Consider the following 13,355-nt stretch of genomic DNA (forward strand, 5'->3'; position numbering starts at 1 on the left):
ACATGTTTGCAAGGCCGCGATCCCCAGTCTAAGGGAATACCACGACATTTTTGAGATGATGAGGTTCTTCGACATTCACTGCGCGGACCACTCGAACATCTCCCGGACCAGATCACCTTGACCATGGCTGCGATGGTTTTGGATGATTTCATGGGATCTCGTGAGCCTTTCATCATGTCTTTGCTCGCACTTTGGAGAGCTTGCACTATCAAGAACTTGAAGGAGAAGGCACGCATTGCTATTGATAATGGCGCTTTCTTGCTCGGCTGTGTTGACGAGACTAAGAAGCTCAAAGAGCATTTTAACGACCCTCGATCCAGACGTGATGCTACTAGGGATGGAAAGTTAGCGACCTTGCCAGAAATCTTCTTACAGGTCAGCAATCCCAACAGTAAAGGTCATTATATCATCATCGAAGGCATATGCATAGTAGCACGAAACCCGTCTTTGCATTAATGTCGATGTTCTTTCTGAGTTTCTGTAAGGCGGTCGTCTCATCAGCCATTGCTCTCGAATATTCGTTCATCATATCTTCTTGTTTTCGAAGGAAAACCGCATCTTGGACGCCGAGATATGACAGAACGAGAATGATCTGCCGGTTGAAATATGGTGTCGCAAAGGAAGATGATCGGATGATCTCAAGGCCGGTATAAGGAGCCCGAAACTTGTATTGGTTCGGTCGAATTTTAACTTGGTTACGTTTCAGTTTCGGGTCGAGTGCAAGTACCCCTGTCAGACTGTTCGTGATATTTGATCAAGGGCTGATTTGGATCACTGTGATAAAAGACTGTAATAACTGGTTGATTGAAACTCGTAGTATTGATTGATCTGATGTCCTGCGATAGGCGACGCGTGGGCGCGTCTAGCTACTTGTCTCATGTTGGTATACCCCTGATTAGGGGTCGGCCTTAGCGCTGATTGCTAATTGGCTAGGATCACAGAATCCAGGTGCTCGCGGACACCCGAATTCTGCCACTTATCTGACAACTCCTTTGCTTCCTCCAAGTCGAAACTGGAAGAGGGAAGGTGGATCAGTAAATGCGTTGACCAGGCCAAGTTCCTGAGCTGCCATTTGGGCCAGAAATGGAGAGAGCTTTCCAACTCCATCTGTGAAGATGAAATTGTTATGCTTCTTATCTGGAGTTGTGGTAAGCTCCACAGTAACCCCCATCGCGCGTGTTGTAGAGAAACATTGACCCAGACGCGCTGCAAACTTGGACACGGTCTTGATATGATCGAATTCCCCAAGAGACATACGGATATCGTTTGCCGACTTTGACAATGTAGGCGCGTAAAAGTAGGCGCCATTCTCACGGAACTGTGAATTTCCAAATGCTAGAAACTCATTTTTCAGGGTTCAACAGGGTCTCGCAGAGGTCCACCCGAATCCTTTTATGACGTACTTTGACTGTAAAGTCAATTTTTTTGATACCCGATTCTGGCAGGTTGGGGTGTGGCCTGCCATTCTTTTCTGAGATTATTGATCCGATACGCTATATAGCAGACGGGGAGAAAAAAGTCAAGCGATAGTATCGTCCGGCAACGACGATACCATTCTTCATGGCGCGAAAAACGCTGTCAAATACTGCTTCAGCCCTACCGTTTGGCTGGTTTCGCAGCTGACCCTCGTTCTTCTCGTCCGTGAATCTTACTCGAATAAACCGATTAGCATCCGCTTCGTATTTGCGAATGATGCGGTTGGATGTCTCCATCACCGGAGTTGCCACATGCATCATGGTTGGAGTGATGGTAACCAATCGCCGCAGAAGACAGTAGCTTGGCATCTTTCTTTTTATACCTTTGATCGGGATATCGAAAATCTCCATAGAATCATAGTAGATTTTCTGCCTGTCAGCAACCTTCTCCAATATGTGCACGGCTTGTTGGCTCTCTAGCGCCTCTAACTTCTTCAAGAACGCAATCGTGATATTGTGTTCTTTGATATACCCGTTTGAAAGGCAGACTTCAAGCTGGTAGCGTACCGGAAAACTCAGATGAGCCTGTCTTGCGAAGATATTGGTGAAATCCATCCCCTGGTTACTTGGTGTGACATCGAGATGTGGGTGCGTACCGTAGATTTCCTCTGACAGAAGACTCCACAGCGGCGAAGGGATTTTCCGCTTGGTAGGATAGTCAATGAGATCTTTGATGTCCACCCCATGGTCCGCAGGCCACTAAATGATGAATTATCGAATATAAGGCGATAGTTGGTCCATCGACCTGGTTGGGTTAGCAGGGGCTTTTCAAGATCAATTTGGATGTTTACGTACCAATGTCGATGATAGCAGTGTCTCTATAATTCATTACGGGAGTAGGCCGGAGAACTGCTCGAATGGCTCCATCAACGATGTCAGTAACTCGGTACCAAGTATCCCAATCACTCCAGATCTTATTTGTCCTAGAGAAGCTTGGTTGCTTTCGCCCATCGCCTAGGTCTTCACCTTCGATTTTCTGCATGTAGAAACATGGCGTGGAGTCGAATGGAATGACAAGAGACGGCTGGCCAGTGTTGTCTTTGGTTTTGTAAATGTATGAGATCAGAGAAATGGGTAAAGGGAAGCGAAACTTTCGCATCTGGTCGTCCACTGGAATTCGAAGTGAAAACAGAACATCAAGTTGTTTACGCTTCACGTTGAGCATCACGTGAACGCCATTCTTTGCAGGTGGCTCGACGGTGTGCATAGCAATCATGGCCTTCTCCGCCACTCTGACACCAAACTCGACCTGCTTCGCAGAAAGTATGGTGAGCTCGTAATACTTCTTCGCGGGATTGATAGAACTTGGGATAGTAGCAGCAAGAGGTGGGCGTACTTCACACCGCACATGTGCAGCACCAACTCGCAGCCTTTCACAAGGGATAGGTTTGTGGGGAGGGGGCCTGAAATACGTTAGGTGTGTTCATTCAACTTTGGCTGGTGGCTTACCTGAACACTACATATGCGTTGTAGCTACCACTACGCGATGTCTCCATCTCGATCCTGAAGACGTTGCAGTACAGAGAAGAGGCGAGAGCGGCAGCCGAAGAGGCAACACAAGTGGGCAAGGCTACTCTGGAAATGGCAAGAGAGATCAAGAACAAAGCACCACAGCAGCAGCAGTAGACGAATGGGCCAACATCGTACGCTGCGGCGGCAGCAAGAAGCCTTCCACTAGCAGGTACATACAATACACAGAGTCGTAGAGCACCTATCGTGCAAACACAACGTGAGGTCATCGTGAATATCAGAGATCCGCTCACTGTGCAGGCCCTGCGGGCAATGAACCCACGTAATCTTAAAGCCCACGTCGAGCGTGCAATTGAGCAGAGCGGCAATGAGAAAATTATAGGCGTGAAGATCGTTTCCTCTAACCAGCTCAAGAGCGGCGACCTCAGCGTCAAGGCAGCCACCAGCACCGAGGTCGAAGCACTGCGGCAGTTCGGAGACGACTGGGCCGCGCGCATCGGCCACGGCGCCAGCATACAGATCCCAACGTACGGCGTGCTCGCCCACGGCATACGCAGCAGCACAATGAACATGGACAGGTTCGAAGACAACAGAAGCCAGATCTTGCAGGACAACAGACCGTTCATCCGCAGGCTGAGATCCGCCACATAGGATGGCTAACTAGAGACGCTACCGCCAAGACTGCATCGACCATCACGATTGAGTTTACTCGACCAGAAGACGCCAACAAAATTATTGACGAGGGTCTTGTCTGGCAGGGTGAGGTGTTCCAATGCGAGCGATACGAGCGACAGTGCCGCGTGAAGCAGTGCTTTAAGTGTCAAAAATACGGCCACATAGGAACCCAGTGCAAGGCAGCAACAGCATGTGGCTTCTGTGCGCAGGAGCACGACACCCGAGACTGTCCAGCCAAGTCAGACCGGACTATATCCAGGAAGTGCACGCTGTGCCGCGGCGAGCACGAAGCGTGGAGCGGACAGTGCCCTACTAGGAAGGACGAGATGGCCAAAGCGAAGATGGCCTACGACACGCGGCCGCAGTATCACTTCGTACCGGAGATGAGGGGAAGAAAAGTACAGCCCGAAATGCCTACTACTATCCTTAGAAGCAGGTCTAGCCAAAACACAGCGCCGACACAGCCTACGCAGCCCACAAGGAGCCGGTCGCAGGCCCAACGAGGACAGAAGCGGACCAACACGGGAACTGCAATCGATACAACAGACCAGGAGAACGCGTTGCCGGCAGGGATGAGCAGTCAGCGACCACAGAGAACGATTATGCCGAGCCGCAGAGCATTAGAGGCGATCAGCGCCAACATGCGGCTGACCCAAAGCAACACCCAGCACATGGAGATCGACTGCGAGACAGAAGCATGAATCAGTACAACACACTAAGCATACTACAGTACAACGTACGCAAGTCGAGAGACATAGTAATGGCGACGCTGCTGCGAGACCCCCGGATACACGAGTACGACATTCTGGCCATCCAGGAACCATGGAGGAACCCGTACATGGCGACCACTCACCACCCAGCAAAGGACGTTTTCCACCTCTGCTATCCGGCGGCAGCAGACGAAGAAGGCCCAGCGAGGGTCCGTTTCTTCGTCAACAAGAGAATTGACCACAATAGATGGCGCTTCAAGGAACACTCGAGAGACGTCTGTTCTCTCGTCATTGAGCCTAGCAGACCAACAAGAGCAGCAGAGTGTAGCGATTCACAACATCTGCAACGCAGTAGGAGGCGGAGGTCCTATAGGCTTTACGCTTGTACATGTCCGCGCAGTCCTCGAGAAGCACAGCAGCAATGAGCAGATCCTGCTAGGCGATTTCAATCTGCATCACCCTTTGTGGGGAGGACAGAACGTTAGACACATTGACCCACAGGCAGAAGACTTGATAGCAGTCATAGAAGACTTTGATCTTAGCAATATGCTAGCGGCCGGGACAATCACATACGAAGAAGCGGCACGGCAGACCACCATCGATCTATGCCTCGTCACTGTCGGCCTCGTCGACAGGATGATCAGAAGTGAGGTAGACCGCGACCTCGACCACGACTCTGACCACTTGCCTATAAGCACAGTGCTCGATATGGCGGTGCAATCTATGCAAGAGACGACAAAGAGGAACTAGAAGCGCATGACCGAGAAGACGTACCTAGAAGACCTAAAAGCGACTCTGCCGCCACTACGCAAGCCAACGACTAAGCTAGCACTCGACAACTACGTCCGCGACGTGACTACTGCCATCAAGACAGCAGCAGAGAAGGCGACTCCGCAGGTATGCATCTCAGCTCGGGCAAGAGAAGGATGGACGGCGGAATGCAAGACAGTACTAGCGGAGGCGAAGAGGCTTAAAAGGCGGCACAGCCAACACGGCACAGAAGAGACGTGGCAAGCGTATCGAGAAGCGAGAAACCACAAAGCTAGAGTGATTCGCAAAGCAATGACTCAGATGCATAGAGACCGAGTAGAAGAAGCAGCGCAGTCACCAGAGAAGCTGTGGAAGCTCGCAACCTGGGCCAAGACAAGAGGCAGTGTGGCCCCTAGGGTCACGCCTGCCATACGACACCCAACGACAGAACACGAAGTCACAGAGCCAGCTGATAAAGCAACTCTGTTCCGAGATGTCTTCTTCCCCGCCCCGCGAGCAGCAGACCTGACAGACATACAGGACGCCGAGTACAGCGGCCAGATCGAGTTCCCCGCAGTAACGGAAAAGGAAGTGAGAGACGCGATCCGTGCAGCAGCACCTTTCAAGGCCCCTGGGCCAGACAGTATAGCAAATCGAGCGCTACAGGTAGGAGAGAGGCTGATTACCGAGCACCTTACAAGAATAGTCAACTGCAGCCTGCGCCTAGGATACTGCCCTTCTCACTTTCGTGAGTCGACCACGGTCGTCCTGCGCAAGCCAGGCAAAGACAACTACACCGTACCCAAAGCATACCGGCCGATCGCGCTACTTAACACAGTCGGCAAAGTCATGGATGCTATTATTGCCCGGCGAATTAGCCACCTAGTTGAAACACAGCACGTGCTGCCCGACACGCATATGGGCGGCAGGAGGATGCGCTCCACTGAACACGCACTGCACGCCGTCACAAGCAGGATCTACCAGGCATGGAACAAAGGTGATGGCCAAGTAGGTAGTCTTCTGCTGCTTGATGTCTCGGGCGCCTTCGACAACGTTTCACACCCACGACTGCTTCACAACCTGCAGAAGCGAAGAGTGGATAAGAAGACAGTTAAGTGGATTGCAAGCTTTCTCAGCAACAGACACACCAAGATCGTAGTAGATGGCTTCACATCACAAGAGTACGCAATCAACACGGGCATACCGCAGGGCTCGCCGCTCTCGCCCACTCTCTATCTCTTCTACAATGCCGATCTTATAGACGAGTGCAACAGAGAAGCCAACACAACGTCCACAGGGTACATAGACGACATAGCTATCCTTGCATGGGGTAACACAGCAGCAGAGACATGCAGCACGCTAAGTCGCGTTCTCGAGAAAGCACAGCGATGGGCCATCACCCACGCCTCGGTCTTCGCACCAGACAAGTTCCAGCTAACTCACTTCACACGCTCGCGTACACGCATCAACAGAAACAGGACAGTGCAGACCAGCTGGGGCGAGGTGACGCCTAAGCCAACGTGCAAGTATCTAGGCCTAACTATGGACTCAAAGCTGCAGTGGAAAGAACATGTAGAAGAGATCAGACGCAAAGCGACAAAGACGGTCAACGCGCTTAGCTGCCTCGGAGGCTCGACCTGGGGCATCACGCTTACAGATATGCGAAGGCTGTACGAGGCCACAGCGCTGCCACAGGTGATGTATGCCTGCTCCATCTGGTCGAATGCCAGCGCCAAGGGCAAAACATATACGAAGAAGACACTCAACGTCCTGCAAAGCATACAGGCAAGAGCAGCAAGAGGTATATGCGGAGCATACAAAACCACGTCCAAAGTAGCACTCGACGTCGAAGCACATCTCCTACCAATCGAGCAGCAGATATGGAAGCACAACGCCGACGTTATCACTCGGCTTCTCTCGAGCAAGCACATGGCGTACATCTTAAACCTTTAGGTAAGCAGGTCACAACCTGGTAGCGCAAGCATACGCCGCATTAGACACGTCGACTCTTGGCAGAAGATATACGATGACATGAAGAGTCAGCGCAGACAGGATCTCGAGATACAGGAGCCAATTCCACCCTTCATCACCCCGCCCTGGCGACACGGCCCAAAGACCCACATAGACAAGAGCGCCGACAAAGCACGCAGTCGACACGACAGAGAGCATGAGAAGGGCCAGAGCCTTAGCATCTATACCGACGGCAGTGGCATAGAAGGCGAGATTGGTGCTGCAGCAGTATGCCCACTCACACATCAGACCCGCACAGTGCACATGGGGTCAGACACAACCTCGACAGTCTACGCCACCGAGCTACAAGGTATCAGCCTCGCACTACAAATAGCACAAGAGTACGCAGAGCGAGGGGGTGAGAGGCGGAAGGTAGCCATCTACACAGACAACCAGGCAGCCATTTGGTCAGTGGCTAAGGCTGAAGGTCGATCAGGAGCATACATTCTCGCAGACATTCCAGAACAGGTCAAGACGCTCCAAGACATCGACCGGCCAGTGACAATAAGGTGGATCCCAGCCCAAACCGGCATTCCAGGAAACGAAGTGGCTGATAGGGCCGCCAAAGAGGCCACAGGATGGAGAGAGGACGGGCGCAGACACCCGCCAGCAGAAGCGCCGCCCAGACTCTATCCAATCAAGTCGACCGTCAGGGGCTGGTGCAGGACTCAAACAGAGCGAGCGTGGGCAGCTAAGTGGCGAACAGAGGCATCCTCAAGTTCGTTAAGTACATATTAGACGTTAGGTCTAGAGTTTGCAACCATATCTTTTGCTGGCAGCGTCTCGTAAGTCACGGAATCTAAGAGCAACTATGGAGAATATCGATGGTTTATCGTAAGCACCAACAACTCCACACCACGTGTAGCGTCCGCCCGTCAGCAATCCTACTCGTTATGCCAAACCGAGCTATGGTCCCCTGTGAACAACTTCTCAATGGCGCCAAGACATATTGATCGCCGACCGTGTCACGTGACTGTGGCATGGTTGGAAGGATTGCGGGGCAGCGTTTTGAGTCGCATCCTATTGCTTACTGGCTGTAAGCGTAATCAGGAGTGCTAGCATTTCGGGGTCACCACACAGCAGTTGAACATTTCGTCTGACCAGCTTACGCTTATAGAGAGTAGTGATGAACTTTGTTGTTATCAGCGGTGGCTAACTATGTGCTTGCTTGGTATCTCAACTGCTGTGTGATGACCCTGAAATCCTAGCACTCCTGATTACGCTTACAGCCAGTAAGCAAGACTCTCATTCAACGCTCCTGGAATTCTGCTGAACCCTAACGCTAAGCCTGACAGAGTTTAGTTTTGGAATGGGGGGAGGGGAGGGGGGGGGGGGGCATTCCAGAACGTAATTAGGGCGCCTACAAGCGCCCGCAATGGTGCTACAATCCTCTGCTACCTCGACGATTTTTATACTATTGTCTACGTGCCGCCTGCGACTGCGCTCCAATGCGCGCATGTCTCCTTTACGTGCGATATTTAGGCACTTGCTATATGGCCGAAAGCACGCAAGCTGGACATTACTAGCTCGACAACATACTATACAAAGAGCGTCTTGAGTTATACTTTACGCAATAAGATGTACCTTCTTCAGGCACGAGGGTGACTATGTATGCGGCTGGAGCGAATCAATCACTTCCCCTCGAAGTACGCGTGCGACTACTGCGCTGTGATACGCTTCAAACTCGCTTTCTTTGCTTTGCCATACATTATCCTTCACATCGAACAGCATGCGCCTACAAACACCTGGCGCCCAGTCTTGTATAGTGTCGCAGAGGGTCGAGAGACTGAGGAACTCTAGGCAAAGGCATTGCCCAATTTCTGTAAGAGTCGGCTCCCATGTATTCCGATAGTCTCCCAGTCGTACAAGAGACGTGCGTACAAGTGTGAGACAGCGAAGCGTATCCTTGTGCGCAAGCAGAAAACCCATCAATGTCTTCCGATCGGTCGCTATCTCTAGTTCAACGCTGCAGATCTGATTCCAACGCGAGTGAAGACTAAGATGTGAAAGTAGCATCATGGAGCCTCACACCTGTTCTCTCTCTTGGCTCCCATACGTTGGACGAAGATAGCCATCAACAAGTCTTCCGAATGCTAGGCTTAATTTTTGGAGTTTGGTAGCACTAATGAGAGAGTAAAGGACGAGCTTCGCTGCGGTCTCCATGCAGCCTATCATTTCGTCATTATCAGACACACTGCAATCGAGACAAGTCAGATCAGAACACGCGCACGCCATCGCTTGCAGCCGCCTATAGAGCAGCTTGATCTCGTCAGATTCTACAAGGCCAGTACGGGCGTCTGCGTCTGCTTCTGGCGAAGTCGCATGAATGGATCGACAGAGACGTGTTATCTTATGACTGCCGCTGAGCCTTAGAAGTTTCAAGCGCGCTGGTGTTGCGAAGGCTGGGCCGCCAATATATATGCTCATCTTCTGTACGTACTAGGATCAAAACGCGCGTCGCGTCTGCGTGTCGAGGCACGTCCCTACTACTACGTATTACTCACAGAGCGTCACTACCCCGCCACACCACAATAGGACTTCTGTGCACGATGACGGCTCCGACGACATTGCGGCAAGTTATATATAATGGCTCTCGCGCTCAATGTAGGCGGAGGACCAAGACAGCGGCATCGCTTTTTATTCAGAGGATGATACGTACTCTGCATCGCGTATTGGGATGCCATTTCATTTAGCGGCTCAAACGCGCTTTTCCCTTCATTTCAGCGTACGGTGACAAACGTGTAGCGTATAAACAAGTAGAGCAGCGTGTTAGAGAGGGAAAGAAGAATGTAAACATCTACGAGATCGATGTATATGCTAGTAACAGGTGTGTGGAGTATCACAGTCAGATATCTAGCCGAAACGCTGGGACTGGATATCCCTGCACGTGCGCTGCACCACTCGAAGCACGAGTGCGTTTTCCTCGGCCATATTCCAGACACTGCATTTAGTGTCTACTACGAATTTAGGGTGTCCAGGTCGATGCATAACTAGTTAGTCCTGGAGTGGCGTGTCATCCATGTGATCTGACTCCATTGGCTCACTCCGTTGCTGCTCGTAGAGCTTTAGGTACGTCCCAAGTCCTACTTCACTCTCCCGCAGATACACACCTGTCTGAGCAATAGCAAGCGGTAAGCCATTTAGCAGACCTATCAGCCACTCACTCTCGACAGTGTCTACAGCTGTAACTACTTAGCTAAGTTGAGTTGCAGCTATACATCAGTCGTAGGGTAGCTTTTCCCTGCTCTCTAGAGATCTTGTCCGGCTGCTGCGACTCACACAGCTGCGTCTTGCCCATCCCATCAAGGCCACGTGGCATGTGTATCTTGTAGCGCCGGCCCTATCCTGGTCACGACAAGAGCCATCTCTACTGGCCTGTCCACAAACTGGCGTGCTCTTGGCACGCCCTCGAGACTAAAATAGTTTGGTGTTCTCTGAGGTTTAACTACACATGCTTTACTTATAGGGCTTAGATAGTAAAGATAATAAACAGACTAATACTCTCGGCTAGCGATGCCACCTGTGCATGCCTGCATCTACTTGTACATCCAGACTTGTACCCAGTGCACTAATTATCTAGTCTATAGCTGGTAGCCCACCTCTCTATATTGATAATCGTAGCCAAACACCCTCTACGCCCATTCACTATTAGCCATCAAGCTCTTCTACAGAATTTACTCATCTGCTTGTCCAAGAATCGCCTTAGTTTCATGCCCCATGTGAAACTCGTCGACAGCGTCCAAATCGCCAGTACGACGCTGATAAACCCCAATATAGACACCCTTTCTTCTGCAAGCGTCAATCACGTCAACCAAAACGCTGTCAAAGTCTCGAAGGTCCTGGTCAAAAAGTGCGTTTGATTCGAACGTAAGTCGTAGTTCCTGCACGCTTGCAAGCTTAATGCCCACAGGCTGGCTCATCACATATGCCGCAGCCATAGCGTTCAGCATAGGCACGGCCAGGCCTGTTATCTCCAAGCGCTGCACACTTTCAGGCCATGCAGGATGTCCAGACGCAAGAATGTAGGCTAGATCTTGGTAGCTGTCGGGCAGATGGCGTACGTGGATGCGAGCCGAGGTGACACTCGCCAGCAAGTAGAAAAGTGGTTTGGGCTTGTTGCTGGGATCTTCGTCGGCGTTGTCCATGAAATCCAGCACGAGCGTCTGCAGGGATGGGCAGCGGTTGTGGATCAATGACACTAGATCTGGATAACTCAAATCATCGTCCCAGCTCCCTTCGAAGATGCAGAGCTCTTTGAGAAAGGGGAAGTTGGTGAGTGCCAACAATCCACGGACCTTGTCCCCAGCAGCATAGACATGGCGGAACGTGAGCGATCGGAGCGTACCTAGTTCAGTACACTTGAGCGGATGGATACATAGGCCTACGCCCGCTGTCGCATAGTGCAATGCAAAATGATGAAGATTTGGTAAAAGCGGCACGCCATTGTCCATATAAGAAGGTGTGAAGGAGAAGCGCCGTATCTTAGGAAAGGTTTCCACATCCATTGCATAGTCGTAAGCAACCTTGCTACATACCAATTCGGCAAAGGTAGGTTGGCTACCCAAGGCTGCTGTCTGTAGAGAGACTTGCTGCAAGTTTGTCCCGTTGACTAGGATGGATGCCAACATGGCATTTATGACTGACTTTAAAAAGCCACAGTGCCATAATTTGCGATTTTTTTCACACTGAACTAGAATATCTCGTCTTCTCTTATCCATAGGAGGATATGGGAACAGTTTTGCGATCCATTGGAGAATTAACTCTTCATCAAGAAGTGGTGGGGTACTTTCGGAGGGGAGCCTGAGCCGAAAAGTGTTAATGGTCAATGTTCGAGCGTACTTGGAAATGTAATCTTTGCTGAAACTAAGTGCACAAAGCTGAAAGATTTGCTGGGGATCTTGGTAGGATATGTCGATGTGTCGATATAGGTTGTATCCCCTGTGGTTGTGACTGTGCTGGCTCGTTTGCAGAAAAGCCCCTACGTGCTCTTGGGGCATGTGCTCTAAAATTGTTTGAAGTATTTCCACTGGTAAGTTACCGGTATAGTCCATGGCGCAAATGGTCGAGGTGCAGCTAGACACTGTATCTAGGAACGGGTAGGCATAGAGGATGCGACTTCGCTATATTGGGTAGACTGAGACTGCAACAGATTGGCGGTGCTATTTGCCATGGCCCAATTACTTTCTGAGATGATTTTACAAATCACAATCTCGACTGTGCGCGGAGTGATGAGAAAGCGATGAATTGCGAGCTATTACATAACGATTATCGTTATGTTGAACGATTGGAACTTGGTAATAGTTATGGAGTATATGACGAACTATCCAAGGCGAGGTATTACAGTCTATGGCCATGGCAGCCGTTGCCCAAAGGAAAGAAACCGGATCATTTTGGCACGCTATCGTACATTCATTCTGAGGTAGCTCGGAACAAAGTTTGTTACTCTTCTAGCAGACTTCTACTAAGCGAGAAGCTTCACAAAAAAGGTACAGCGGAGAGCTTTTTAAGAGCGGTCCTCAAGCGATAAGCTTAGACTTAATGAGATATTCTACCAATAAAAAATGCGCATGACGGTTCTCATTTTATCGGAACGCGGATCTAACCTAATGGTTTCACTGGTGCACTTATGTACAAGCCATCATTCGGCCTAGAAGACATGTTGATTTTCTGGCACAAGATCTATTGCATGAATCTGCCCCAACCCCATGTGAGGAGTAATGGTGGGGTAACGAAGCACATTTTTTATTACAAACTAAGTTTAGGGTTCGAGTGTCATTACGTGAGAATTTGTTACTTAGGTCATAATCTATCACGAGGCTCCAGCGTAAAGTCTGACGAGTGAGATAATTGCTAACATCCACCGACTTCCGTTATACAAACAGATCAGGTGGCAATAGTAAGTTTGGTGAGATAAAACGATAGAACGTTGCTCAGGCTATTCACCTGCCTTTGGCTTAAACTAGCCCGTGATCAAGAGTTTAGTATGTATGTGTGTTATGTGTACCTGTGGGACACAGGATATTCGATACACCTAAGCTAATGGGAACTCCATATGTAAGAGGAACAATGAGAACTAGGGGCTTCCAATAGGTATCCAGATATCTGTTGAGAAAAAGAGTGTGGTGAGACTGCTCGTTTGGATCTGGAGATCCCAGCTAGTACTACGTATGTACTGGATGCGCTACTAACCTTGTGGCAATCACCACAACCAAGGCACCCAACCAATATTTGATGACTGCAACCCCTAAAAATGCCAATATAGTTA

At 50.3% G+C, this 13,355-nt stretch overlaps 3 protein-coding genes across 3 annotated transcripts; 1 reads left to right on the top strand and 2 right to left on the bottom strand.

The window, feature by feature from the left end:
* Positions 1 to 123: 123 nt before the first annotated feature.
* On the top strand, positions 124 to 456 carry PSV08DRAFT_355096 (RNA-dependent RNA polymerase; the record flags this gene model as incomplete). The annotated part of the gene is made up of 1 exon (XM_066092892.1): positions 124 to 456. The coding sequence occupies one exon, from the start codon at positions 124 to 126 to the stop codon at positions 454 to 456; it is 333 nt and encodes a 110-aa protein (XP_065948355.1).
* Positions 457 to 8,695: 8,239 nt separating this feature from the next.
* PSV08DRAFT_326289 (uncharacterized protein) lies at positions 8,696 to 9,289 on the bottom strand (the record flags this gene model as incomplete). Its single annotated transcript, XM_066092707.1, has 2 exons — positions 9,147 to 9,289; positions 8,696 to 9,114 (listed from the first exon to the last, which is right to left on the bottom strand). Exons 1-2 carry the CDS (start codon positions 9,163 to 9,165, stop codon positions 8,696 to 8,698), a joined length of 438 nt encoding a protein of 145 aa, XP_065948356.1. The 5' UTR covers positions 9,166 to 9,289.
* A 1,475-nt stretch (positions 9,290 to 10,764) lies between these two features.
* On the bottom strand, positions 10,765 to 12,141 carry PSV08DRAFT_250677 (uncharacterized protein; the record flags this gene model as incomplete). The annotated part of the gene is made up of 1 exon (XM_066092413.1): positions 10,765 to 12,141. The coding sequence occupies one exon, from the start codon at positions 12,139 to 12,141 to the stop codon at positions 10,765 to 10,767; it is 1,377 nt and encodes a 458-aa protein (XP_065948357.1).
* Positions 12,142 to 13,355: the final 1,214 nt, after the last annotated feature.

Source organism: Bipolaris maydis (genome assembly GCF_028858645.1).
Source record: "Bipolaris maydis strain C4 unplaced genomic scaffold PSV08scaffold_13, whole genome shotgun sequence".
NCBI lineage: Eukaryota > Fungi > Ascomycota > Dothideomycetes > Pleosporales > Pleosporaceae > Bipolaris > Bipolaris maydis.